This window comes from Antechinus flavipes, chromosome 1 (assembly GCF_016432865.1).
Source record: "Antechinus flavipes isolate AdamAnt ecotype Samford, QLD, Australia chromosome 1, AdamAnt_v2, whole genome shotgun sequence".
In the NCBI taxonomy this organism is placed as follows: Eukaryota; Metazoa; Chordata; class Mammalia; order Dasyuromorphia; family Dasyuridae; genus Antechinus; species Antechinus flavipes.
This window is the reverse complement of record NC_067398.1, coordinates 251,761,258-251,789,062: the sequence shown is the minus strand read 5'-3', so window position 1 is coordinate 251,789,062 and position 27,805 is coordinate 251,761,258. Positions and strand designations below refer to the sequence as shown.

General features: G+C 43.5%; 1 protein-coding gene across 1 annotated transcript; it reads left to right on the top strand.

Annotated features, from left to right (window-relative positions):
* LFNG (LFNG O-fucosylpeptide 3-beta-N-acetylglucosaminyltransferase) lies at positions 1–27,805 on the top strand. The gene is made up of 8 exons (XM_052000091.1): positions 1–1,054; positions 18,177–18,225; positions 19,753–19,852; positions 20,348–20,501; positions 21,016–21,101; positions 23,934–24,099; positions 24,356–24,441; positions 25,649–27,805. Exons 1-8 carry the CDS (start codon positions 560–562, stop codon positions 25,713–25,715), a joined length of 1,203 nt encoding a protein of 400 aa, XP_051856051.1. The 5' UTR covers positions 1–559; the 3' UTR covers positions 25,716–27,805.

Genomic DNA, 27,805 nt, shown 5'->3' with positions numbered 1-27,805 from the left:
CGTGCGTGTGTGTATGGTGTGCAAAGAGGGCGGGAGGCACAGGGGGCCACACAGCTGCTCCAGCCGCTTCTCCCAGCCCCCCGCTGAGGACCCACGTGGGACTGGAGGGGACAAGGGAGGGAATGAGCTAGACCTGGAGGCGGAGTCCCAGCAGTGCGCCATACACACCCCAGCAGACCTAGAGTCGGCTTTACTGGAAAAGAGGCGGGACCCAAACCATAGACCACCCCCCCGAGAGGCGGAGCCAAAGAAAGGACGGATTAAATAAGGGGATTCTGCCAGCGGCTGGCGGCTAAAAGCTGCAGCAGAAGAAGCCGCAGAGTGAGAGGCAGTTAGGGCTAGAGGCTGACCAGGGAAGCTAAGGTAGGGAGCCTAGATTTGGAGGACAGGCATTCCAGGAGTCCCTGAGAGGTTCCCCGCGTTGCCATCTCCCCATCCCTTCCTTTGGCTGCCTCTGCCAAGCTGTAAGGGTGACTGGGAGCTGGATCGCCCTCGGGGTGCCCCTCCAGTTGTGTGTGCACATTGGGCCAGCTGTGCTCTGAGACTAGGCGGCTGGAAGATGCTCAAGGGCTGCGGCCGCCGCCTGCTCCTGTCCTTAGTTGGAGCCCTGCTCGCTTGCCTCTTGGTGTTGACGGTGGATCAGAGGCAGCAGCTGCGACAGCGGTTGCCGCAGCCGCCGGCGGCGGAGGAGCTCCCGGGGGGCGAGGTAGGACGTCGAGCCCTGCAGAGTCTGGCTAGTCCCAGCGAACCCCAGGGACAGGGACCACCGCCCCCGCCGCAGCCCCAGGAGGAGCCCGCTGCCTCGCTGGCTGGGAAGTCTGGTCCCTCCGGGGATGTCCGCAGCTTCTCAGAGTATTTCGGCCAGCTGAGTCGAGCTAGAAGGGACGTGGGGCCCCTGCCTGGGGTAGCCCCGGTGCGCGACAGCGTCCCCAGGCCCCAGATGGAGCAGCTCTTTCCTAGAGACGTCTTCATTGCAGTCAAGACCACCAAGAAGTTTCATAGATCCCGCCTGGACCTGCTTATGGACACCTGGATCTCCAGGAATAAAGAGATGGTGAGTTGGACAAGAGATTCCGGCACTTTCCTTGGACCTCAAAATGTTTGGATAAGGGCATTACATCTTCCAGTCACATACACCCCTCCTCAAAAAAAAAAATCTGGAAGAAGAGCACTATGCTCTCTTCATTCCTCAAAATATAGGAAATGGGGAAACAAAGCACCTTGTGCAAAGCGAGGGGGAAATCTTGCCTCCTTACTAAGGGAAGCAATTTCATTCTATTTTTCTTCTTATGAGAGTCATATTTTTCTCTTCCGATCTCTCCCTCTCTAACAAAAAAAGACCTAGAAGGGAATATTCACCCTATCCCTACCATCCCGCTCAAAATCTGTAGCCCGGGGTTGTTGTTTCAAATCTCCCTTCCACATCACCTATCTTAGGCATGAAGGGCCTATAGGGCCCCAGAGGCATAAGGCCTGGCCTTCCGCCTGGCAAAGGTAAGCGGGCCTCGGTGCCAAACTATGCCAGGGATGCGCCGAGTCAAGTGCCGGGACCTGTTGACGAGTGGAGGCCCGCCCGCCCGCGGGGCCCGTCTCCTTCTCCACTCTACCCCCAGACACCCCCCCTTTTCCGACCAGACACACTTCAAGCCTCTGCCGCCCGCCCCCGCCGCTGCTGCACCAGGGCTAGTGTGTCTCCCTAATTCCTCAGGAGGTGGGGAGGGAGTCTTGAAGTTAACACTGTTGAGGGGTTTGAATGAGATACAATCTCCAGAGCACAGCTTTTCGCTTAGTAGAGGGGGATGTTGGCTCCGAGGGATGGGTCTCACCTCAAGCGACCGCCCACACATATATGAGATTGTACTTTTATCGCAGGTGGCTTTTTAGATACCGGCTTCTCTTCCATCCGCCACTTTGATGAAAAAAAAACTAGGGTCCTTCCCGAGGACCCCAGCTAATAGACTTGAAGGAAAATCTGATCCTCCACCCTAGCAATTTAGCCTTCTCTCAACTCTGCCTCCCCTCAGGGTGGCCTTAGTGACCTGAGCAGGGTCAACTTAGTCCCCTGACTTGGAAGCTGCCGGCAGGCAGCCAAAGCAGCAGAATGAATGAAGATCTGGGAGACCTCAGCCTCTTTCTGTATGGCTTCAGTCCTTCCTTCCCACCCCCTAGAGGCAGCCTAGGAGAGGGAAAAACAAAAGCCGCAGCGAACCCTTTTCCTTTGGTTGCCTAGGGGCACCGCGGGCGTGGATGCGGAGTCTTAGTTGGGCAGACTGATTATAGCCTAGATTTAGGTTCCTGTTAATGGCTTCCCACATCCCAAAAGTGTACGTGCATTTCCTAATGTGTTTCTTTTTGTGTTGGGGGAAATGGGTATTGCGTGAGTTTAAAGATTCACCCCCCAAAAAAATATATATATACATATTTTTTTTTTCATGCTTTTAAAGTAAAGCCTCAAGCCCATAACTTAACTTGAAAGCTGTAAAGAACAGTTGGATATCAGGGAGGGTTTGTCATGACTGGCTTGGTAGGTTTGGAGGAGAGGAGCAGCATATGCTTAAAGGCTAGTACTGAACTGGAGTTTAGAAAACCTGGCTTTAGAACGTCCCTATAACCAACCCATAACCCAGGTTGTCTATTTCTCCAAGACTCAATTTCCTCCTCTGTAAAATGGTGAAAATAGATGCAGTTTCTATTTCCCCAGCTTGTTTGGATGGATCTACTCAGATGTTAGTTAAGGTTTGAAATGCTAGTGTTATGTAAATGTTAGCTATTGTTAGTACTCTCTGTTGGTTAATACCAGTAGCTTTCATCTACTTCCCTTGGTACTCTATCTTGGCTAGAGGGCTTTGAATTGTGTTCTGAAAGGTCCCGGGAACTCTATCTTTTCCTGGTGTATGGCTTTCATCCTTAAGCTTTCAGGTGACCCCAGGACAGACTCCTTAGTGAAATGATAATCCACCAAAGTGGGGAGAGGAGACAGGCCCTGGTGACAATATCATCCACCTAACTGCTGCTGTTTCCGAGCCATTAATTAAGCTGTGTGAGCTAGGCTTCTATCTTCATCTATAAAGCTGAAATTCTTTAGGTGGGGTGAGGAATTTAGGAATCTGGTCCGGAATTTGATCCTCTTATTTTTCCATGAGCAAATCAGGACCAAAGAATGGAACTGACTTAACTTCCTATCACATAAGTAGGCTGCAGTGTCAAGATTTGAATCCAGATTCATTGATTCCTACATGTTGTGCTCTTTCCATGATACTCTCTTGTATCTTGGAAAGAAATGAATCAAGAACGTAAAGAAGTGGTGAATGGGAAGAATCACAGAATTACAGAAGTTAAGAGATGAAAGGTCTACAATGACCATCTGGTGTTGCCTTCTACAACACAACCAAATGGCTTTCGTGTCCTTGCTTAGAGACCCTCAAATAGAGGGAATTCCCTCAATTCCCTCCTCCCCCTCTTCTTTGGGGATGGCAGATCCTGAATGGTCTGACTTTATCCTTTCTTACAGCCCCGACTGTCATTTTCCCACCAGAGTTTGTTTTGGGAAGTGGATTAGTCTAGAGTCAGAAGTCCCCTCTCTCCACATCAAAAGAGCAAACTGCTACCACTCCCCTTCCACTTTCTCCTAATCTAAAGGAAATTGGCAGCTGGAAATCGTGGCACAGAATAGGGCCTTGCAGAAAGTATAATCTGTGTCACCTAGCAAATAGTAGGAAGACTGGAGGAGGGTGAGAAAGGTTTAACTCTGTGTGTGTGTGTGTGTGTGTGTGTGTGTGTGTTTTTAAACATGCATATTATTTCTGAACCATCTCTCAGTTCCTATTGCTTGGTCCCCCGGAATGAGCTTTAGGATGAGGAGGAGGAGGGAAGGGTTTGTGAACTCAGCCTTCAATCCTGTGGGCACTTAGTGCCTAGTCTTTGGTTATCCTGAGAATGCCTTGGTCCCTTTTCTCAAGAGCTGAAGCTTTCTTGAGGGGTGGGTATATGAGTGTGGGGGGGGGGAGGCAAGGAGAATGCAGTTTTTTTGTTTCCTCTGTCCTAGCTGTTTGGATTCCCAGAGTCCCCAGGCTCAGCTCTCACGCTGTCCCCCCTGGGCAAGTTAACAAAGCCTCTTTCTCTGGGCGCAGAGAAAAGGCGTCGGGCCTTCTTGTGTGCCGCTTGCCATGGGAACCCGGGAGCTCCGAGCCCCAGTGTCCCGGTCAGGTTGCCTAGAGATAAGGGGGCCTGGCAGGCCTGGGAGGGGGGCTATTGGCGTTCCCAGCATCCCCGTTGGGCCCCACTGAGTGACAACCCTTGTGAGACCACTTGAACTTGAGGGACAGGCGTTTGGGGGAGAGTTGAAGCTGTCAGAATCCCCCAGGCTGGCCTGAGAGGAGAGTGTGGGCCAGAGGGTGGGAATCATCCTGGCTCTCCACACTGACCTGGCCTTCAAGCCAAGAAAGTGACCTAGGGAGAGGGGGGAAGATGGCAGTGGAGGGGGGGTGATTAGGGAGGAAGGAGGGGTTCCAGGAAAGGGTTGACAGGCTGCTTTTGTTCCCCTAGCTTCTCAAAGAAGGGACAGCAGGCGTCTTCTCTCAGCCTGGGAAATGGGGATCCCTCAGCTCAAAGGGAAGGGCTGAGGGGGCTGGGCTGTAGATGTGTGGATACTGCCCTCTCACACGTCCTCAATAGCCTCTCCCTTTCAAGTCACACATGGAGTCATTTACCTACCCTATCCAGCCAACTGGCCAAGTGTTAGAGATTCTAATCAAGTCATCCCTTCATTCTGGAATCTTCAGTGGTTTTCTATTGCCTACTAAATAAACAGAGACTTCTGATGCTATTGATGCTTCACAAACTAACTCAGGCCTTTTTCAACCTTAAAGCATCATATTAACTCAAGACATTACTCTTAACCTGTTCCCTCTTATTACCCTGCCTGCTCTTGTTCATGTTGGTTTCATATCATCTTCCTTACCCCTTGTACAAACACCTGCCTACATCTCATCAACCCCTTTCTAACAGTCTCTTCCTTTCCCATCCTCCCACTGTCCTACCTAGAATTTATCCTTTGCCAGGATCTCTGTTTTGCATTTCTTGGTTTCCCTTATAGAAGGGTTCTTTATGTGCCTGCTGGATTCCCATCTGCAGCCAATCCTAATAGTTGAGAGTAGGTCTATACCTTAACCTAATTTTATAATCCATGACCCAGTTCACAGTCTTGCCACAGATCTCTTGGCATATGATAGGCACTTGTGTACCAGTGATATTAATTATCTGGCCCAAAGTCACACAGTAGCTCATTTTCCATCCTGGAGGATGAATTGGTCCTAGTATTATTTTGGGGAAGGGGCTTTTCATGGGGGTGACATGGGTTGCTCTGCGAGGGACGAAAGCATCCAAATTGGAGAGGAAGTGGGTAGACCCAAGCAAACATCATCAGTTTTGCTTTCTGCATGATTCTATCACGGAAGCATAGGTTAGCTTCCTCATCATCTCTCCTCTTCCTGTTCTGTTCATAGAGTTTTGACCATGCTTTAGGTAGCATTTAAATGATGATGATGATGATGATGTGATGATGATGATGATGATGATGATGATGATGTGTGTGTGTGTGTTGTGTGTGTGTGTGTGAGAGAGAGAGAGAGAGAGAGAGAGACAGAGAGAGACAGAGAGAGAGATTGAGATTAACTATTTTTAGGAATGTGCTATGCCTTCTCACCACTTCCCCCCAAATCTACCCACTGGGAAATCTGCCAGATGGGCTTACATCCTGGGGATTTCTCTGCTTGACACGAAGGAGGTAGTCTCTTGTCCTCATGTAGCATTCAGACAGACAGAGAAGAGAGAGAATGTATAATATTCCCTTATCTCTTCTCTTTGAAGAAAGTTTCTCTAAACTGGGATTGGGGCTTGAACAAAAAGAAGGAGGATGTAAGACATTTCAGTAGAAGAGCAAGGATAAATATAAACTGTAGGAGAGAAAGGTGAATTCCAGATATACTGGACTACATTTTTTAAAAATAGCTCCAGACTTAAGTCACTGCAGAATCAATAATCTTTGGGGGGAGTACACGGAGAGCAGCCATGTCCTTGCTTGGGGAACAACAAGATCAAGGGTAGTGGACAACAAGTTACTGATGAGAACCCGCAGGCAAGATGCCAGCATCCCAGAATTGTCCAGGGCCAATAATTGGCTGATTTACCATGGAGAAGTCAATCATCCTCTCTGTGTCACACCCTATTCCTCACTCCACCCCCAAATCTCTCTGAAAGAAAGGTCAGGATTTTTGCCTTTGAAGATCATCGGATGAAAGCCTTATTGGCTTCCCCAGAACAGAAAAAGAAGATGACTTTCCCTGCTGGTTAGAGGGAAAGGACCATGACTGGCTGGCCAGCCTTCCTTCCGGAGCACACGCTTCACTTCTCCAGCCAGCCTGGCAAGCTCTTTGGGTTTTGGCCCCTGGCCCCATCCTAAGGGCTAACGACTTGGCTTGACTTAGCTTAGTTTCCCCCAGTGCCCACTTGGCAATGACCCCGCCTCTTCCTCAGTAAGGCTAAGCTACTGTGTACACAGCAAACTGGAGTGAGAGCTGCAAGCTCTGGATCTTCCAAAGTTAGGAAGGGGCTACTTTAGCCAACATCTGGGCTATTGAGACACTGTTGCATGATACATGATGGGGAGGGGGGAGTAGGGTGACCCCTAGCTCTTCAATATTCCCTATCTCTCATTCCTTTAAGTAGAGGTAACTACTCTAACTGGGTACATTTAAGGAGCACTCTTCAAAAGACAGAAGTAGATGGGTTGGTTTTAGGGAACTCTAGAAGGAAGGAATAACTAGTATTTACCTATAGCAAAATTCTTTAGGTTTGCAAAATTCTTTGTAAATTTTCATTTGATTCACACAACAATCCTGGCAGGTAGTTTCTTTTATTGTCCCATTTTATAGATAAAGAAATTGAGGCTGAGAAGTTAAGTGCCTTGACCAACCTTTGTCATATAGCTAGTATTGTAAGTTCAAACTCAGGTGTTCTTAACTGCAAGTCTAATATAGTCTACCCACTTCACCACTTTACTGCTCCTAGGAGATATCAGCTGCTGGGACCTTCAGTCCGAAGCCTAGGGATGTTGCTAATGGCCAACTCAGCAGAAATGGTGATAAGAGTCAGCATACAGCCAACAGGAAGTAAAAATGATTCTTGGGTTATGCAAGTTGCTGGTAGTCTCCCTAGAGGGATAATTAAAGTAATCGGGTTGGGAAATTACGAAGGACCCTGACTTTTCTGAATGTAGTCTGTTAGGGGAATCGTGATCCATAATGGGGTGGGGAGGAGAGAGATGCTCCTTAGCCCTGGCAGGCAGAATGTTATACAGTGAGGAGGTGCTTGGCAGCTGAGAACTGTTTCCTCTCCCCCTTTGAAGCCACATGTTCATAAGTGGCTTTTTCAGGGACCAAGGATGGAGAGGGGGGAGAGTAGAGAATACTGTCATTTCCTGATGAGCAATCTGCTTGACATTTGGTTATGCTTTTCCCTTAGATCGAAGAATGGTGGAGGGCAGTATAAGTGAGAGTGAATGAATAGGTCTTCTTCAAATCTAGAAGGGAATTCAGACAGCTTGTTCTCCTGAGGACAAAGCCAGAAAATATAAGTTTGTAAGATCCATCTTTACAAGCCATCAGCAAGATCTTCCCAGTCTAAGCACTAGGGCAGTTTTCAGAAAGTGGTTAAGGACCAATAAACTATAACTGGTTTGTCCAATGCAGGGGGAGGAGCATCAGCTGGAATGTGGGGAAACATGGATTTTGAATCCTGGTGCTTGCCTCTACTTTTGTGACCATTTGCAAGTACTGGACCTCAGTTGCTTCAAAATAGGAATGATACCTGTAATGGGGCACTTGAAGTCAGAAAGAATTGAGTTCAAATCTTGCCTTCCGACACATACTGGTCCTGTGTCCCTGAGAGAGAGAGTATTCTCTCAGTGCCTTGTAAATGAGTTTTTAAGACTATAAATTATAGACAAACCCAAGGCTCGGTGGAGGGAATTTCTGCAATGGGAGAATTCACAGAAATGAAATTATAGACCCAGACTCTTCCTCCATCTCCCACTCCAAAATTCTTGTAACATCTATTTCATAGAGTTGTAAATAAACTGCTTTACCCTTCTTACAAATGCTAGAAAAAATATGTTGTTAGGTGGGCACATTCCAGAACAAATTCAGAACTTTAGTTTCTTTTGCCCTCATGCTTCTTTTTGCCATCTAGGAAGCAGTATGGTATGGCAAGAGAACCAAGGAGTTAGGAGCCCTGGGTTCTGGTGCCAATCCTTGTCACTGCCTGTATGATTTGGGGGAGGGGGCAAGTCAACTTCTCTTGGTTTTCATTTTCTCATACATGAAACAATAGAGGACAGAAAAATGATTTGTAGCCTGTGGAATTAGGGACCTGGATTCAAATCATGCCTCTAAGACTTTTATTATTTGTCAGATTTTAGGAAAATCACCTTCCTTGGGCATCAGTTGCTTCATCTGTAAAAATTAAGATTTTGGAGAAAGTGACCTCTGTAGTTCCAACTAAGCCTAGGATTTCTCTCATCTTTGTAATTCAAGCTTTCCCATCTTGGATCTTTTGTAGAAGGAATCTATTCTGACTGACCCCTTTAGAAGATTCCAAAGAGCAGGGTTCTTTTCTCACTCTAGATCCTGTAAGGTGTCGGAAGGCTTTTCCTGCTATCTTAGATACAAGGATCTCCAGATGACCTCTGATTTTAAGATGATTGGAAGCAGAGATGGAAGGAAGACTCTCACTCTTATTCTACAGAGAGGTTAAGTTGTTTGTCCAAAGTCAGGCCAAAGGAAATAGCAGTCAGGATCCTAAATCATCTTCTGGTTCTAAACTAACAAACAATGGTTTACTGATTCTTAGATAAAAACTCTGAGCTTTCCTAGACCAACCCCTTCCCTTTATAGATGAGGACCTAATCTTATGAAGGTTAAGTGACTCAAGTAGTAAATAGGAGGCAAGACTTTGAACCCTAATTACAAATCTATTTCTCTTATATCACTCTTCCTTTCAGGAATACACTTATGGAGCAAGGTGAGAGAGGCAGCCCCTCAGGATACCCATGTACCATGTATTTAATAATTATTAAATCCATGAGAGCGCTCATTAAATCAGTGACAGCAAGGGTCAGGAGTTACTTCCTGTTAGTCCATGCTAATTCATCAGTAGCACCTGCCCTTGGACTTGAATCAAAGGCTCTAGGGACATCTTGACAGAGAAGAGAAAGCCGGGTAAACCCCTACCTACCACACAGAGTGACAAACTTCCTCTTCCTGTCTTCAGAACCACCCAGCTGAAGACTTAACAGCTTTTGTGAATGGTTGTATCCTCAGAGGCCAAGGGATACAGCTAGGGATGTGATCTCCATCATAAACTACCAAAGAAGTAATAATAGGATGGAAATTCCATAATCCTTCTTTAATCAGAATGGAACTATATCTAGGGACAAAGATGATCTCTTTGAATGTGAGGCTGTAAAGATGGATTAAAAATATTAGGCTTTTTCAGGTAGGGAACCGACAGTATCAAATCCCTTAGGTAAACACAGACTCCATCAATAAATTCTGGTTGATCTGAATTTTTCCCTGGGATCTTCAAGAATCAAATATTCAGCACAAATGAAAAGAGAATCCTAGAGCAGTGTGGGCCAGTGTAAAGGTATCAGAAGCCCTGATTCTTTCACTAATTTGTTGTGTTGTTGATATGAACTCCTCCTTCAACTCCTACTCCTACTCCTCCCTTCTTCTCCTTTTCCTCTTTCTTGTCCTCCTCCTCCTCTTTTTCTTTCTCTTCTTTCTCCATCCTCTCCTTCTCCTTCTCCTCCTTCCTTCTCCTCCTTTTTCTCCCCTCCCTTCATTTTATAATTAAGCTGGATTAGATAATCAACAGCTTTATTAAGCATCTACTGTATGTCAGCTTCTGTGCAAGATGCTAAAGATTTTTTAATTGATTCAGAGAATATCCTTTCTAGTTCTCCATTAGGATTCTATTTTTTTCTAACCAAAGGAAAAAATAAGGCTGATCCTTAGCCTGAAAAAGGCTTAGGTTATTAGCTGCTATTAATTATAGCCATCAAATATTCAATATCCTCTTCTTCTCCCTCCTCCATCCAAGCTTTCAATGAAAAAGTCAATTCTTCCCTAGTTAAGAGAAGTGGGGGGCCAGGGCTTATCCCCAGGATTTGGGGGAGAAGGCTCTACTCTCTCTTGCTAAACCAGGATATGCAAAGGCCAAGGCATTGGCTCGCATTTCCCCCTCCCCACTCCTCCATCTCACTCTGGCAACCCAAATCTAGAGGGAGCCTGCCACCATGGGGGCCTCCTTCACCGAGGCTACAATTGTTCCAAGCCAGAATTTGGCATCCTGTGTTTCTTTCAATTGCAGCTTGTCGAACAATGCTGTTTCCTGTGTGTCTCCCCCACCCCCACCCCCAACAGACAATACAACCAGGCAAGGCTGCCAAAAGTCCCCCGGGGTCCTGCTCTTTTCAGGGACTGGTTACTCAGTGGTCCATTCAAAAAACTTGGAATGAAAGGGGTGGACCGGGAAGGAAGTGTAGCAGGTAAGCTTAAGAGGGGCCCATCCCAACCCCTCAATGTAGGAGTCATTGCTTCTCTGAATGGGGAGAGGATAAAGCTGGAAAGTCAGATAAAACCTATTTTCCGAATGGATGAAAACTACATCTCTGGAATGGGACCATGGGGGAAGATTTGGCTAATATCAACCAGTTTAGGTTCCATGGGGAAGGAAAAGGGGGAGGTGATGGCTTAAGTTAAAGGGCTCAGGGGAGCCGAAAGGTGAGGGCTTTAAGATTCCCAGTTCTTTCACTGACAGTGTGCCTTTGGGGGAATGGTTTAGAGAAACCCCCTAAATTATATATTTTAGAGCTGAAGGTCATCCCTGTCCCCCGTCTTTTTTACTGAAGAAGAAAACTTAGGCTCAGAGAGATGAATCAAGCCATTGAGAATCATGGCATTTTTGAAATCTTCTTTATTTCTCAATGGGAAGAAGGAAAGTAAGATGAGGTAGAAGGAAGAAAAAGCTGATTTTTATTCATCAGAAAAACAAAGAAAAAAGAAGACATTTTTTAGGGCTTTGCAGTTTTAAAAACCCTCCGATATTCAATATCTCATTCATTCTTCACTACAAATGTATCAGGTATTGTCCCCATTTTGCAGATAAGGAAACCGGAGAAAAGAAATTAAGGGATTTGTCCATTATTATGTAACTAATGAATGGTACAGCCTAAACCCCCAGGTTGGGCAGCTAGATGATAGAATGGATGGAACACTAGGTCTGAAGTCAGGAAGATTCATCTTCCTGAATTCAAATCTGCTCTTAAACACTAGTTTTGTGGTTGGGCAAGTCACCTTACTCCATTCCCCTCAGTTTCTTCATCTGTAAAATGAGTTGGAGAAAGAAATAGCAAACACTCCAGCATCTTTGCCAAAAAAAGCCCCCAAATGGGGTCATGAAGAGTCAGATACAACTGAAAATGACATAACTAGATCATCTTCCCCCTCCCCCCAAAAGGTCTCTGGTCTTCCAATTAATTATTCTTTCCACTTCTTCCCAGATCCATCTTGAATTATTTTAGAGGCTTCTAAAATAAGGAAGAATCTGCTTTTCTCAAAAGGCCCTCTTGAAATCTTATATTAGATTTGGAGTACAAAAACCTGGTTTCAGAACCAAGCTCTGCCATTTTTCTGTGTGATTCTGAGAAATTTTATTTTTTTATTATTCATCTGTAAAATTGTTCTAGATATTTATATTCCATATGACAATTACCCATCTGCAAGCAGTGTACGGACTTAATTTTTTTTAATTGAGGCTGTTTCTTATATCATTATTTCCCAGTCCTACCCAATTGAATTCTTCTGTTTAATAAAATTAAGGGAAAAAAAAAACAAAACAAAACCTTGAAATTAAAGGAATAAGACAGGGGCAAAAAAGAGTTAAAACTAGCCCTATTTATCGATGAAATAGTTTACTTAGAATATTCTAGGGCATTAACAAGTATGTTTAATTGAAATCATTTAGTTTTAGCAAAATTGTAGGCTACAAAATAAACCCACAAATCCAAGAGATAATTATAGAAAGGGAAATCCCATTAAAAAAAAAAAAAAAAAACATTTTGACCATCTATGTTTGGCACATATCTGGTTCCTCACTTTTCACTTCTACTGACAGGAAGGAGGTGTGTGTGTGTGTGTGTGTGTGTGTGTGTGTGTGGTTTTTCAGTACTCCAGAATCAAGACTGCCTTTGTTATCAATCTGGGTTCTGGTGTCTTACAGCATAATTCACATAGGCCAACTCCCATTTAATCTTCAAGACAACCCCTTTAATGTAGATATTGAAAGTATTATCCCCATTTTATACATGAGGAAACTGAGACTTCCACAGTCTAAGTGGCTTGCTCACAGTTACATAATTTGCTGGGCAGCTAGGTGGTTCAATGGGCAGTAAGCCAGGGTTGGGGTCAAATAGATTTGGGTTTAAATGCAAATTCAGACACTAACTTTAACTCTGCCCAAGTCACTTAGCCCTATTTACCTCAGTTTCCTCATCTGTAAAATGGGGTTACTGAAAAATCAGTCACAACTTTAACAACTGAGCAAGAACATAATTAGTAACAGAGATTTCCCACCTCATTGGGATATTCCAGTGTCTCATGTAGTGGCCAGGGCAATTTGCCTACAATTTCTATGTTTTCCCATTTTCCCCACTGTACACAAGCTGAAAAGGTAGGTTTAAGGAAGGCTGGGGAGAATTCATTCAGCAGAAGAGCTACTGCCTATTGTAGAATCAAAGGCTTTAGCCATAGGACCTGAGTTTGAATCCTTCCTCCCCTCCCAATTTATTGATGTAACCCCAGGCAAGGCATTTAATTACCCTGAAGTGTACTGGCTACCTCAGTTCTAAATCCTATGATGTTATACAATGTGAGCCAATCATTAAAAAAAAATGAAACAAAAGTGGAGGAGAGGGGCCTAAATGGTTTGGATTTGAATTGCTTCTCTTGGCTGGCTTCCTACTGCCCAGAGCCCGGAAAGAACTGGGGGGTGGAGAGGAGGCGAGTCAGTGGGGTTGGTGAGGAACCTGCAGGCCCAAGATAGGCCCAGAAAGGTGACACCCAAGGCTCTGGACCGACGGTACCCTTCCTGCCCTGAGCTGTAGGAGACAGGCGGGCAGGCTACAACTTTCCGGAGTTTCTTTTCAGGCGGGTCGTGTGGCCCTTTCCTGTTGGGAGGTTGGGGTGGGGAGGGGGGGGAGTGGTGGTGTGGTGAAGCTCTCTGTTTAGAGTGGTGGGGGCCCAGATGGGCTGGTGAGCGCCAGAGTGGCTGGACTGAGTGGTTGTGGTGTGCTGTGTACATTTGTGTGTGTGTGTGTGTGTGTGTGTGTGTGTGTGTGTGTGTGAGCTTGTGCATTGTTAAAATAAAGGTGACTTTCATTTCCTAGATACCTGAAAGGATTCCTTTTCTTTCTTTCTTTCTTTCTTTCTTTCTTTCTTTCTTTCTTTCTTTCTTTCTTTCTTTCTTTCTTTCTTTTTCTTTCTTTCTTTCTATCTGTCTGTCTTTCTCTCTCTCTCTCTCTCTCTCTCTCTCTCTCTCTCTCTCTCTCTCTCTCTCTCTCTCTCTCTCTCTCTCCCCCCCACCTCTCTCTCTCCTGAATCTCTTGGTCTAATTTAGAAAATAATTTTTCTTTCTTTCTTTTTTTTATACTATGTCTTGATGGGACTCATCCCCTTTTGTTGCTCTCCCACTCAAATTCCTCAGTGTGTAAGAGATGGTTTGATAGCATGCATACATGCTTGGGGAAAAAGGCAGGATAAGAAGGGGGTGGGGGGAGAAAACTGCCTCCTACCTCTCCTAAGGGGGGTGATTTCCCAGACTCCTACAGAGCAGCCTAGATTTTTGTACTCAAATTCCCCATCTCCCCAACAACCTGGGCTACACTTTGTCCTGAGTGTGATATTGGAGGGAGGGCAGTGAAGTCTAGTTGGGGACCACGTAACAACAGAATAGGGATTTTTCAAAAGCTGACCGGTGGAGCACAGGGGTCTTATCCTAGTTTGAGGAAGAGATGAGGAGCAAAAGAGTAGACTCCTACTAATGTTTTACTTACATAGCCCAGTCCAGCACTTGGGCTCTGAAGGGCACAAGAAATACATAGGAACAGAAGGAACATTCCATTCTGATGAGCTACACATCCCCTACGGCAGGAGACTTGCTTCTCTTAATCTCTACTTGACTAGAACTGGGGTTCCATGAAAAGCTCAATTTTTGTTGACACAAAACGATCCTACAAGGCAGTTCCTTCTTGCCATCCTGTCTGTATTAGGGAGGAGCCCTGAGGAGGGAACACTGTCAACAAGTAGCTGGGCCTTGATTCTTTTACCTTGGACCTTAGATTTTAGGATTTTGTGAATCTTAAATAATCTTGAGACAACTAGCGCAGCACAGTAGGTACTGTTGGACTTGGAATCAGTTCAAATCCTGCCTCTGTTACTAGCTGTATCACTCCTAAAGAGGTCACTTAACCGCTCCCTGCCTCAGTTTCCTCATCTGCAAAATGGGAATAATAATAGCAATTACCTTCCTAGGTTGTTGTGAAGATCAAATGAGAACATCATTAAACATCCTTTGTAAAACTTAAAGGGCTTTATAAACACTAACTTAGTCATTCTCCCATTTAGCAGATGAGAAAACTGAGCCCTGAAATCGGGCATTGACATGTAACCAAGGTTATTCAGGTAAATAAATATTTATTCAATCTCCTACTGTGTGCTAAGCATCAGGTTAAGCGCTTCCTGATAAATAATAGTATAAGTAAGGTAATAAAGCTAAGGTAATAACAGTGGATAGAGCCTCAGTCCTTGAGTGGGGAAGAGGACCAGAATTCAGAGGTTTAATAGGTATGTGATCCTGAGCAAGTCACTTAACCCTGTTTACCTCAGTTTCCTCATCTATAGAATGAACTGGAGAAGGAAATGGCAAACCATTCCAGTATCTTTGCCAAGAAAATCTCAAATGGGGTCACAGAGAATGGGGTTATAGCTTTTAAAAGACTGAACAACAATAAGCAATAGCATCAGGATTCAAATCCAAGGACCCAGGATTTTACACTGCATTCTTTGGAAGCAAATAGGGCATTTGTGTGGCCTGGGTAGGATTTGAAAATTGCTGTGATTCCCCCCTCCCCTCCAACGCAAATTGCCCCTGCTGTCAACTCAGGGAGATTGCTTTCATCCCCCTAACTCAAGTAATTAATCAATAAACATTGACTAAGTATTATTAGCAGCGTGCCATGAAGGTACTAAGCTGGGTGTTTTGTAATCCTTAAAGCAGTATAGAACCATCAATTGTTCTATCTTGAACAAGGTCGATACCTCAGTGATCATCATTTTTGGCATTAGGAATATGTACATTTATTTATGTTTATAATGCTCTTCTTTGCGCTGCTTCAGCACAGGCATGTGCCTGCCTTGCCTACCGATAATCTTGGCCCTGCCTCTTCCTGGGTGCCCTGTCTCTCTGGGGCCCAAGGGCCTCTTTGTCCTGCTTCTGCTCACCTGGAAAATAGCTCCTCTCCTCTTTCCTTCCCTGTCTTCAGGTTGCTTCCCATTCCGCCCCCCCCCCCAAAAAAAAAAAAAAAAAACCGTTGTTTTCCTTCCAAACCAGCTCTGCCTCCAGCCTGCCGGGCTTCCCCTTCCTCCCTCCAGGATGGCTATTTATCTCCCAGAAAAGCCTCTATCGGCCTCCCCAGGGACCTAAGCAAACAATTTTAGCCTTTCTCTCTGCCCCCTTTCTTCCAGTTAACCAACCCAGCTGTATGCTAATGGTGTAGCAAACTATTGCTACTTAACTCTCCTGGACTGAGTAAAAGTTGGGGTGGGGGGTGTGATGGACCCTGGTACATTGTTATAGCCCTCTCCCCTCCCTCTTGCTGGCATAGCACCCCCTCCCCCTCTGGACAAAGCACAGCCCTGAACAATAGCCTGCTTCCAGTTAGTTCGCTTGTAATTCATCGCTCTAAGGATCCTGCGCAGCCCCGTTCTCCTTTGTCTGTTTTTTTTTTTTTTCCTTCTTCTTCTCTGCCCCCATTGTCCCAAGTTGGGTTTTTTGCTGGGGCTTGGCAGCTGACCAGGGACGCTTTTCTCCTCTACAAGGCTTTTGTCCAGCTTCTAATTGAGATTTTTTTTTCTTCCCACAACCAAAGCCTCCCTTCCTTCCCTCCCCCTCCTCGAAGCATCACCCCTACTCCACTAAGAAGGGGAGCCCCACCCGGGACAACCACCAGATGCTGGGAATTAGCTATGTAAATAAGGGAGTGCTGGCAAGGCAGGTGGCGCAGGTACCCAGTGGGGGCAGGCAAGGGCCTCTGGCTGGGCTCCAAGCTGCCGGGGCTGCGGATGGCTCAGAGAGTTACCTGGCCGGGGGTGGGAGGGAGCAGGCCGTGTGTCTGTGCGTGTGTGCACAGGTGCAAGCGGGCCGGCCAGGTTGGGCTCGTGCCGGAGAGGGAGCAGCTGCCAGGCGTGACCTTCGGTTGTTCAGCAGATGGGTGAGGCTCACATGGGTGTGGGGACGGGGCTCTGAGGCCCTCTCTTCCTAGGGGAGGGAAGCGGGGAGTCTCCACAGCTCACTGCCACCAGTGAAGAAAGAGTCCTCTCTGAAGGAGAGAGAGGGCAGGAAATTGGTGCCTTTATTACAGACATAAAAAGTCTGTAGCCAAAACTCAAAAAAATTCAGGTGAAATTATTAGTACTTAGAATACTAAGTTTCTTTGAACACTATCAGGTTAGAAGTCCTAACCGTTCCTACTTCTGAATGCCCATTATCACAACCAGAAAATATTTTCTCTTCTAGTCCAAACATGGACAACAGCCCCAAACCACCTATTTTTTTCTGGAGGGGTTTCCGACTTAACGTCAAGATTCTTTCAGTTAAACCTTGCTGCTCCTATTTCAACAAATATTTATTTAGTACTCTCAAGATACTAAGTGGAGGAAGGAGATTGGGAGGAGGAAGAGCATAATGGATAGAAGACCTGGGATTTAATTGCAGCTCTGACACAGGTTTCTTCATCTACAAAATGGGGTTAATAATTCCTTTCAGTATTATTGAGGATCAAGGAAGATAATTATGTAAAGCCTTTTGCAAATTTGAATGGGATAGGGATTGGGAGGGGGGAAAGCAATGACACTTTCATTGCTTTGCTGCTACTTTTGGTTTTTGAGAATTACTTTTTAAAAATATATATCCTATTACTAGCCTGGGGCCACACAGCCCATCTGTCAAAGATAGGATTTGAATCCAGCTTTTTTTTTTTTTTTTTTTTTAAACTCTTAGGCTTTCTGTCCATTAAGTCTAGCTGCTCCTGCTCAAACCCAAAGCTTATCTAAAAGTGAGCTTTTGTTTTTATGATGTCCTTTGTAGGTTTGTTTGCACCCGCCCCAATTGTGGAGGTGGTAGAGATCTAGTCCCTGCCCTCCAGGTAAGCAGTTAGGGAGATAGGGAGATAAGAAACAATTGGAGAAGATGTCAGTATTCTAGACTTCAAGAGAAGAGGGAGATTAATGCCCGTTGGGGTGATCAAGAAAGGCTCCCTGGAAGAGGTGGTAAACTGAACCTTAAAGGGTAGGTAGGGTTTAGATGGGGCAGCTTGGTGGTACAGTGGATAGAGCATCAGAATCAGGAAGATCTAAGAAAAAAATTCAGCCTCAGACATTTAGTAGCTTTGTGATTCTGGATTCCTATTTGCCTCGGTTCCTTTTCGATAAAATGGGGACACACTAAAGAAGGAAATGACAAACCCTTTTGCCAATCCCTTTCTCAATTTCTTGGGCTTCCATGGGGTCACAGAGTCTTTTGTCATTGAACAATAACTTTAGACAGTTGGGAGGCTTTAATTCTTAATATGCTTGTAGGAATGTCTGTGAGCCCCTAATAATACGGCTTCCTCTAACTTTCCTAAGATTGAGAAGAGCTGTTCCTCTGATTTTCAGCACTTTCATGCCTCAAAGCTCTTAAGAAGAAGAGCTGAAGATCTGAGTGGGGCGTACCTAAAAACTCTCAAAATAGAAATTTGGGAACCAGTGTGGCTCATAGAGATGTTTTCTTTTTTCTTTCAGACTTTCATCTTTACAGATGGGGAGGATGAAGTGCTGAAGCAACATACAGGTAAATCTCCCAGTCACTGAATATTTATTTTCCTTTTTGGGGAAAAGAATCTTGAACCTCTCAGTTCACTTTCTGCCCAAGTACCAAGGATGGTCCTTCCTCATCCTCTGACGAAAGAGTAGGAAAAGGGATTTTAATAGGTTGTGTTAGGAGTGCAGCAAAGGAGGGAATCAGTCTGGGAATAGGGATATTTGGGGAGGGAGGGAATATTCTGGCCTTATTACATAGAGGAGGAGGTAACTATTGGCCTCAGGGGGAGCATACACCTTCTTTGCTTAGTCTCCCTTGTTCAAAGAACCTGCCATAGTCAGTCTAATGTTCCCTCCCCTCAAAAGAGAGAGATTCTCTACCGGAGGGGGTGGGGGTGGCTGGGTAGATGGGAAGAGGTTTACTCATTGAGTGTTTATTCAGCAGTCCCGCCCCTCCAGTCTGGGTCAGGTCTCCCCATTTTTCTCATGTAAATGATTCCCTTTCAGGCCTTGAATTAATTCCCTTTGAGAGGGCCCAGCAAGTAACAGGTGGCTAGTGCTGGGAAAATGCAGGCTGAATAGGGGAGGGCTGGGCTCTGGCTCCCACAGCCCTCCTGGAGCCTCCTGGCCTTCTTCTTTCCCCTTTCCCTGGGAACAGTCCTCCACAGCGCCCTCTCTCTTGGGGGCTGGGGTCCCCTGGTTCTCCCTTCCCTCCTAATCTCCAATCAGTCTTTTAACTACCTGTGTGTGAGAAAGGGGATCTAGAACTGAGACTGGCCCTGCTTCACACCACCCTAAGTGGTTCAAATCAAACCTGGGATATTTACCAAGTGTGTAGCCTCAGTTTTCTCAATATCAAATGGGAATCATAATAGCACTTCCCTCCATACCATGGTTGTGAGGATCAAATGAGATAATCTTTGTAAGAAGCACTTAAAACAGTGTTTAGCACATAGTAGGTACTTTAAAAACATTTTTCCCCCTATTGGCTGTTTATGTTGTCGGCATTTCAGTCATGTCGACTCTTCATGACCCTGTTTGGAGTTTTCTTAGCAAAAATACTGTATTTTTTGCCATTTCCTTCCATTTTCTATTGGCTCTAAATGTCAGTCTTTGGCTATTATATCTGGGATTGGAGAATCATAAAATGTTGCAGCTGGAAGAGACCTTAAAAAATCATCTGATTGCCCACTCCTATCTCTACTCTTACCCCTTGAATTTCTGAGACACTAAAATTATTTTCCTTTCCTTCTCTCTTTCATCCCACACCAACAAATCTTTAACATCTAGCTGTAATCAGATTGGCTAGGTAGTCTTCAAAATTACTGGTTCTTTATATGGTGTGGTAGAAATAGCCCAGGGCAAGAGATTCAGAAAACTTGTAATCCAGTCTTGAAGCCCATTCTAATTTATTGTGTATTTTAAAGCAAATCTTATCCCTTCTGAGCCTGCAAAAAGCAGATATTCCCTTTCTCAGTGAGGTATTGCTCTGAAATATATGAAGGATGTCTCAAAGCCCTCAGGAGTCATTACTCACAGATGTCTTCTCCCTCCACAGGCAATGTCATCAATACCAACTGTTCTGCGGCCCATAGCCGCCAGGCTTTATCCTGCAAGATGGCCGTAGAATATGACAAGTTCATTGAGTCAGGAAGGAAGTAAGTAACATTTGAGAACTCCTGGAATTCTAGTTCTTCCTATTCCTTCTATTCCTTGTTACCTTTATCTTCTCTTTCCTCACCCCCACAGTACCATTATCCCTATTTTATAGAAGAGAAAATTGAGACTCAATGTGTATAGCCATTTGTTCAATATTATAAAACCAGAAAATAAGAAAATAAGAAATGGATTCTAGGTCTTTACTATCATACCTACTGACTTCAAGAGTACTTTCCTCTTTAAAACATAGTCCCTTTGTGACAGAGGCAACCAAATACAAGATTCTGGATGAACTAGTTCAATTCAACTGCTAGAATATATCCTTTTCTCTGCTAAGTGGGGAATGTCTTTCATATATCACATAGAAGGGAAGAAGGAGATAGTTTTCTGTGGTTGCCCTAAGGGCTCAGATGACAAGCCTTAAGGATATTTGGTTTCCTTCTCCCTGAGCCCCAGAATCTCTGTAACCACCTCTCCTCCTATATTTCCTTCAGGTGGTTCTGCCATGTGGATGATGACAATTATGTCAACGTTCCAATGCTTGTCAAACTGCTATCCAGCTACCCCCACACTCAAGATGTCTACATTGGCAAGCCCAGTTTGGACCGACCCATCCAGGCCACGGAGAGGATCAGTGAGAACAAGATGGTAAGCACACGGAGACTTGCAGGTGAAGCTGAAATAATAGCCTTAGAATCATAGAAAACCTCGGACCACTTGGTCATCTAGTCTGAAATCATTTAAAGATAGTAAAATTGAGGGGCATCTAGATGGAGGAGTGGATAGAGCAGCAGCCCTGGAGTCAGGAGGACCTGAGTTCAAATCCAGCCTCAGACACATAATACTTAGTAAGTGTGTGAACCTGGGCAAGTCACTTAACCTCATTTGCTCACCTCCCCCCCAAAAAAGGTGGTGAAATTGAGGTCCAGATCTAAGAGTTAAGTAATAAGTGCCAAAAGTGGTAACTTGCTCAAGATCCCGTGGCCAAACCATAGGTTAGAACCTAGTTTTTGTTATTGTTTGTTCTTTTAAATCATCCCGGAACTGGCACATCCCTTTCTGGAACATATTAGGAGAAAAAAGGGTCTCCATTGCCCCTAGCTTAGAAGGACCACCCACAGATAGTTTTACACAGAAATGACATTGATTGTCTTCCTTACAGCGTCCCGTTCACTTCTGGTTTGCAACTGGTGGGGCTGGTTTCTGCATCAGCCGTGGACTGGCCTTGAAGATGAGTCCCTGGGCAAGGTAAGAGGGTTTCACTCAATGTGTGAAAATTTCAGTTTTCTTCAGTAGCACTCAGAATGGGCAGGGGATGGCAAGAGGGTCCATTCTTCCTCCATTTCTTCTTGCCCTTCTTCCTCCATTTCTTCTTTCTCTGTCTCTATCTTCTGTTACATATTCCCGAGACATTCAGCTTAAAAAGGTCCAAGAACAAAGTTAAGGAAAAGCTATTTGCCTTTTTTAAAAACATACCTCAGTGTATTAGAAAGAGATGCTGATGAAACCTAAGGCATACCCTTGAAGCTCTGTTTTGGTGGTGACAGTATTAATAATTTTAATGAACAAATTATAAATTTCATATTTTATAATTAAATTTTATACTTTATAATTTTTACTATAGAGTATATATAGCATATCTACTATATACTTTATAACTTCATGCTATAAAATTTATACTTTATAACATTTTATACTTTGTAACTTATACTATAGTATATATAGCATATATGCTATATACTTTATAATTTTGTACTAGAAAATTTATTTTTATAATATTTTATAAATTTCCAAAGTGCAACTTAATATATTTGGGATAGTGGGAAAAGCCCTAGACTTAAAACTAAGAGAAGCCTGGCTTTGAATATAAGCTGTGTGACTCTGGATGAGGCACTTAGTCTATGTGCCTCAATTTTCTTATCTATAAAATGGGTGATAATAATAATTGCACTGCCTACTTCACAGATTTGCAAAGAGAATCAAATGAGATAACATGTAAAACATTTTTCAAATCTTTAAAACATCATGTAAATTGGAATGCTCTCTCTTAGGATTTGGTTAGTTTTGTAGAAATTTTTGATTGGTCACAGATCAGAGCTCTATGTGGCCAGTCTTTACTATTAGTCACTAGTGCATCAAAAGAGAGGGTATAAATGACTCTGGACAATCTGACCCATCTATATCTGGATTTTTGTTTTACCTAACACATATATTTTAAGTTATTTTTAACTGGTGTTTTAAATACTCCAGGTGATCTTACCAATTGAGAGAAGGCTATTGTGAAGGTTCCTTTGTAAAGCAAGTAATCATTCCCAATTAACCTTTTGTATAATTTAAATTTTAACATAGTCATTTTATTTCAGCTCATGCTGAAAAAAAATTCTGAGAGCTCTGTTATTAGTATTGGGATGGACTCTAAGAGCCCCTCTTCAATCCAAGCCCCTCTTCAAAAATGAGGGAAACCGAAGCATAGAAAAGGGAGTACTTGATCAAGGTCATATAGCTAGTAAATGGAGGAGCCTGGATTTGAGTCCAGGATAATAGTCATTTCAATATATTATGCCATATGTCCTTCTGAGAAGCAAGTCAGTAGCTGTTGCCCATTTATATAAAGGAATGACTTATTATCATTCCCATATATCATTGTGATTAGGGAATGAGACATTTGTGTTAGTCCAAAACTTTGGCGGACTTAGACTGCATAGAACTATAGAGATTAAAACCTCTGTAGTGAATGAATTCCCATGATAGTATATATACTTTATAAGCAGTCACCTATGGGGTTATAATTTTTAATGAATAAAATATAATAATTTCCTGGATATGGATCTTCCCAGTACTGATGCATATGCCAGACCTCCTGATCTCATGAGCAATTGTGGCCCCCCAAAAAATTAATTTCTGAATGGCCAGCTTTCAGGGGAGAAGCCTTTTCATACTTTTCATACTAGCTTGGTCTTTAGAAGATAATCACGGGATTTATCCCTGGGCACTAGATGGCATAGTGGATAGAACTCTGGATGACCTGAAGTCATATTTGTCCTCAGATACCCAAAGGCTAGTTACCGAGTCTCGCTCAACCTCAATTTCCACTTCTATAAAATGGGGGTAATAATAACACTTAACTCAGGAGATTGTTGTACAGTTCTGATAAAATGTTTGTAAAGTGCTTAGCAAATTGTAAAGTTCTGTATAAATTATTATATTACTGTATAATACTGTACAAATTATTACTACTGTTACCATTATTACTGTTATGACCATTACCATCACCACCACTACCACCACTACTATTTCCTCTCCCTCCTCAATGAATTGCTCTAATGTCTCACAGTAGTCCTATATCATCTATCCATAGCTGTTTACTTGTTCTTTCTTCACTACAGTGCTAGGAGGGGAGCTAGTCAAAGTATTTTCCCATTTTACATTTAAGGAAAATAAGGATCAGATTGGCTAAGAGACTTGTCCAGGTGCTTACATTCTACTAAAAATGTCAAGAGTTAAGATTAGAATCCAGGTTTCCTCATTTATAAGTCTTAACCCTTTCTACTTTATTATACTGCCTCTGAGAACTTCAGGGCTATTTTTAAAATTTCTCCTCACTGGAGCTTTTCTGTTAGTTTTGAGTTTGGGATAAATTGGTTATAATTTGTGTAAGCTTTTATTTGATAGGGTTTTCTAGGCCATATCCATAGAAGTTACTTAATTCTTCCATCCTCTTCTCTTATCTCTCCCTTGGCTGTTTCTTAGATAAATAATGATGCCCTGGGGTATAAATTCGTGAGGAGCCAGTAGGTTATAATGTTTGTGAAACACTGTATAAATGTCAGCCACTGTTGCCACTAATGTGGTGTGAATGATGTATCATTTTCCTGGACTTTGCTTTCCCTTGGGATGGGTAAAAGGAAAAGTCATGGGTATACTCACTCTCCAGCCAATTATATTCTTTCCACTATTCTAAGAACAGTCAGTTCCATTAGGCTAACCTAGGATGGTTACATTCATCTTGCTCTGACTTCTCTGGAGCTCCTCACTTTCTGGGAATTCAGAGGGAATTCATCTCATCTCTTCTTCCCTCAGTGGGGGCCACTTCATGAACACAGCAGAGAAGATCCGACTGCCTGACGATTGTACCATTGGCTACATCATTGAATCTGTGTTGGGTGTGAGGCTCATTCGAAGCAACCTGTTCCATTCCCACTTGGAGAATCTTCAACAGGTGCCCAAGTCAGAGCTCCATAAACAGGTATTTAATCCATAGTTCTCAACTCTTAACCAACTCTTAAAGACCATGGGAGGGTCAGAAATCAGCCACTAATTGTAGGTTAATAGATTTATTGACAATTATCAGAAATCAATTATATGCCAGGCATTAAGGATCCAAGTACCAAAATTTTCTAGATAGTCATTACCCTCAAGGAGTTTACATTCTGTAGGCATCATCCTTCACCCTAAAACTGTTGATTCAGCTATTGATTGTCCTTTTCATTTCTGGTCATTAGGTAACACTGAGCTATGGAATGTTTGAAAACAAGAGGAATTCTATTCATATGAAAGGTGCATTTTCTGTGGAGGCTGATCCATCCAGGTAAGACTCAGTTCCCCAAACTAAGCCCTCTTTCCATCCATTCACTAGAGGCCCAAGTGCTGAAATACAGATTTTGAGACCAATCTACATACAGTCCTCCCAGAGTCATAAAAATATTCATCTGACAGTCATGGGTCAAGACTTTACCATTTGGGCTAGGTGATATCAGGCTCAAAATAAAGGAAGATTTTTCCAAGATTTACTGTTGCCCCAGAGTATAATGACTTACCTAAAGAAATGTAGTGGTGAATTCCTTATTGGAAGTCCTTTAAGTGGTAGTTGGTTGGAAAGCTACTTCAAGAAGATCATAGAGGCAATTCTTGTTTACTTTAGAGATTGGCACCAGATGGCCTCTGAGGTTTCATTAAATTTTAAAAATCTCAGCATATTACTCTTTGGGTTTAAAAATATACATATTGACATTGTTTGTTGCTAGTTCTGAAAGCATCTTCTGAGGCTTTTGTTTCAGAGAGAGGGCACTAGGAAAAAAGACATTCCTTAATCCAGGATGAGTTCATCCTGGTTTTAGGTTACATATACCAGCCAATGAAGATGTCTTTCATGCTTTTGCTCCTAAAGATTTTCCACACACAAATTTTTCATTAGAAAAATAAAGGTTCATTAGAAAACCTTTAATTTCTTCAGGATAAGACCAGTTTTGTTGTTTTTTATTCACTGGAAAAATATAATTTAATTAAATTTTTAAAATTATTTACAGTCTGAAAGAGTTGCTTAGGGTTCTGAGAGCTTGTCAATCAAAACAATTTATTGAGCACTTACTCTGTATTAAATAGTGAGGGTTTTCAGAGAAAGGCAAAAACAGAGTCTCTACCTTCAAAGAATTCGCATTGGAAGGGAGGAGATAGTATGTAAATAATTATGTTCATGAGATAGATACAAAGTAGCTAGAAAGTAATCCAATAATAAGAAAGGCACTAGTAGGGTAAGGGAAGAGACTGGGGAAGGCTGCATTTCTGGTGTTATGTCAGAGGTGGACTGGAACTCAGTCCTTTTTGACTGAGAGCTAGGTCTCACTCATGATGCTATACGGCCTTGCCGTGGCTTCCAAGTTTCTGGGTCTGTGATCTGATGGAGAAGCAGAAAAAGACATATAAGCAGCCTCTTTGTGGTAGCCACATTATGATCTCATAATCTATGAGATCTATGTTCTCAAAAATCACCCTTGCTTTTCTTTTTCGTTCCACAGGTTCCGCTCTATCCACTGCTTGCTGTACCCGGATACTCCATGGTGTCCTCGTAATGTGGTCTACTAGGAGACTTCTCGTCTGTCCTGTAACCCTCGTCCCTGAGTTCCCCTGGTATCCAAAGGGCTCATGGGACCTGCGTCCTGTTCTTGTCCTTGCTGTGCCCGTCATGCACAGTGTGTGGGTGTGTGTGTTTGTATAATAGGCTGCTGTGTGGCCCATCGTTACTGAGCTGGGGTCGGGAGGGAGGTAAGGAGACAAGAGCTGTCTCTCTGGACTCCATCTACACCGTGTCTTCTCGTGCTGGAGGAAGAGGAGACCCTAAAGCCTGGATGAAAACAAAGAAGAATTAAGCAGGGGAGGTCTTGCCATCAATGAACTTGGAACGCTTCCCGATGGCAGTGCTGGAACTTGTCCCAGGATGGTCCTGGAGCTGTGTGCTCTGTCTCCTGTATCAGCTGTTTTCTCTCCAATGGGACCAATTTTTTTCTAGTTGCTGCTGTCTTTAAGTCACTCCTGGGTGACTTTGCAAAGCCTTGACTATTCCTGTGACCATCTGAATCATCTCTTCCTCTCCTGCTTCTTCTTGTATTGTATTCCAGGCTCCAGTTCCTATCCAGATGAAGGTTTTTATTTGTAAGAGGTCAATTGGGGTGGGAGGGGCAATATGAGTGGGAAAGAGGAGAGCTAGAAAATTGGGGAAAAGATCTCTGTATGTCTTTCCTAGTTTGAAAGAATGGGGGATACATTGCTAGATGCTGCTGAAAGTGAGGAGAGAAGCAGATCTCTTTTACCCAAGATCCTAAATCTCTTGGGAAATGACATATTAAGAGGAGGGAGAAATAGAGAGAAAGTGTGAATGAGTTAATGTGTATGTACGTGTGTGTGTATGTGTGAGAGTGTGGGAGCTGTGGCCTCCTCTCAAGACCCCAAGTTCACTGAAGGGGAAAAGGGCTGAAGGGAGACAAGGCCTGGGGCAGAGGAAGAGGAGAGCCCAGAATCATTTGCTCCAGCCATTGGGGCTTACTATTATTGACTGAACTATTTTCAGTCCCAGATAGCTATGCAGTATTTATATGCAATTAACCATCAGCGGTTAATTGAAGAGAAATAGAGAAATGTATAATGGTATTTTGTTATTGTTCTAAGGGGTGTTAGGGTTAGGGTAGAGAGAGACAGATGGACATATGCCAGGATGCATGTCAGTCATTCTGTCTTGGGGTTCAGTATCTTCCTTCAGGACCAGGAGTCTGCCCAATTATACCTTTGGGAAATCTTTCTTAATGGGAAGGGGATAGAAATGCCCTGTAACTTCCCTGTCACTTTTATCAGTTCAAAAGTGAGCTGAGCAGTGCTTAGGCCCAAGGAAAGGACAAGGTTAGCAGTCCAGAATGAGAGCCCTCTTGGGCTGTGGACTCAGTTCTTGCCACCATTCCAAGCTGTGAGGAGCCATTGGGACCTTTTGTTGTTCCAAGCATCTGACCATATCCTGGGGTTGGGGGTAAGCTGGGTCTTGCTACTTCTAAGGTAGCTCCTGAGGTGAGGATCTCAATCTTTGATCCTACATTTGGGGTCCTCAGGCTAATATCTGAGTATTCCTGGGTGACTGATCCCAGAATCTTTGCTTTGTCTCCTTCCAATAACTGGGCAGAGGCAAAGCTGAATATTCCCTATCTGAGGTTGAATGAATTAGCCCATACTGGGTGCGAGTGTAAATATTGTATTTGAACAGTATTTTTTTTACTGTTATCTTTTAAAAGAGGAGGAAAAAAAAAGAAAAAGAAAGAAAAGTAGCATTTTTTTGTTATTGTTGTGTGTATTTTACCTTTTCTGTGGATCGGAAAAACAAAAACCAAACTTCTGATAATCTTGTTTTTAAAATGAAATTGGAATATCTTATAACTCTCTACTTATTTATATGTTCCAGTATCTGGAATCTATCTGTTCTTTTTCCTACTTAGTCCCTTTCCTGTTTGTATGTTTTGTTTTTGTTGGATTTTATTGTTTATTGTTTTGTTTTTTTAATAAAAACATAGATAGGAAAAAAACAAGGGAAAAAAGTTCTCAGGGAATTAAACCTTATTGTTACTACCATGGTCACCCTGTGGTACCCAGCATTCTTTGCTTTCAATAAAGCAGCTTTATTTGCTGATAACAAA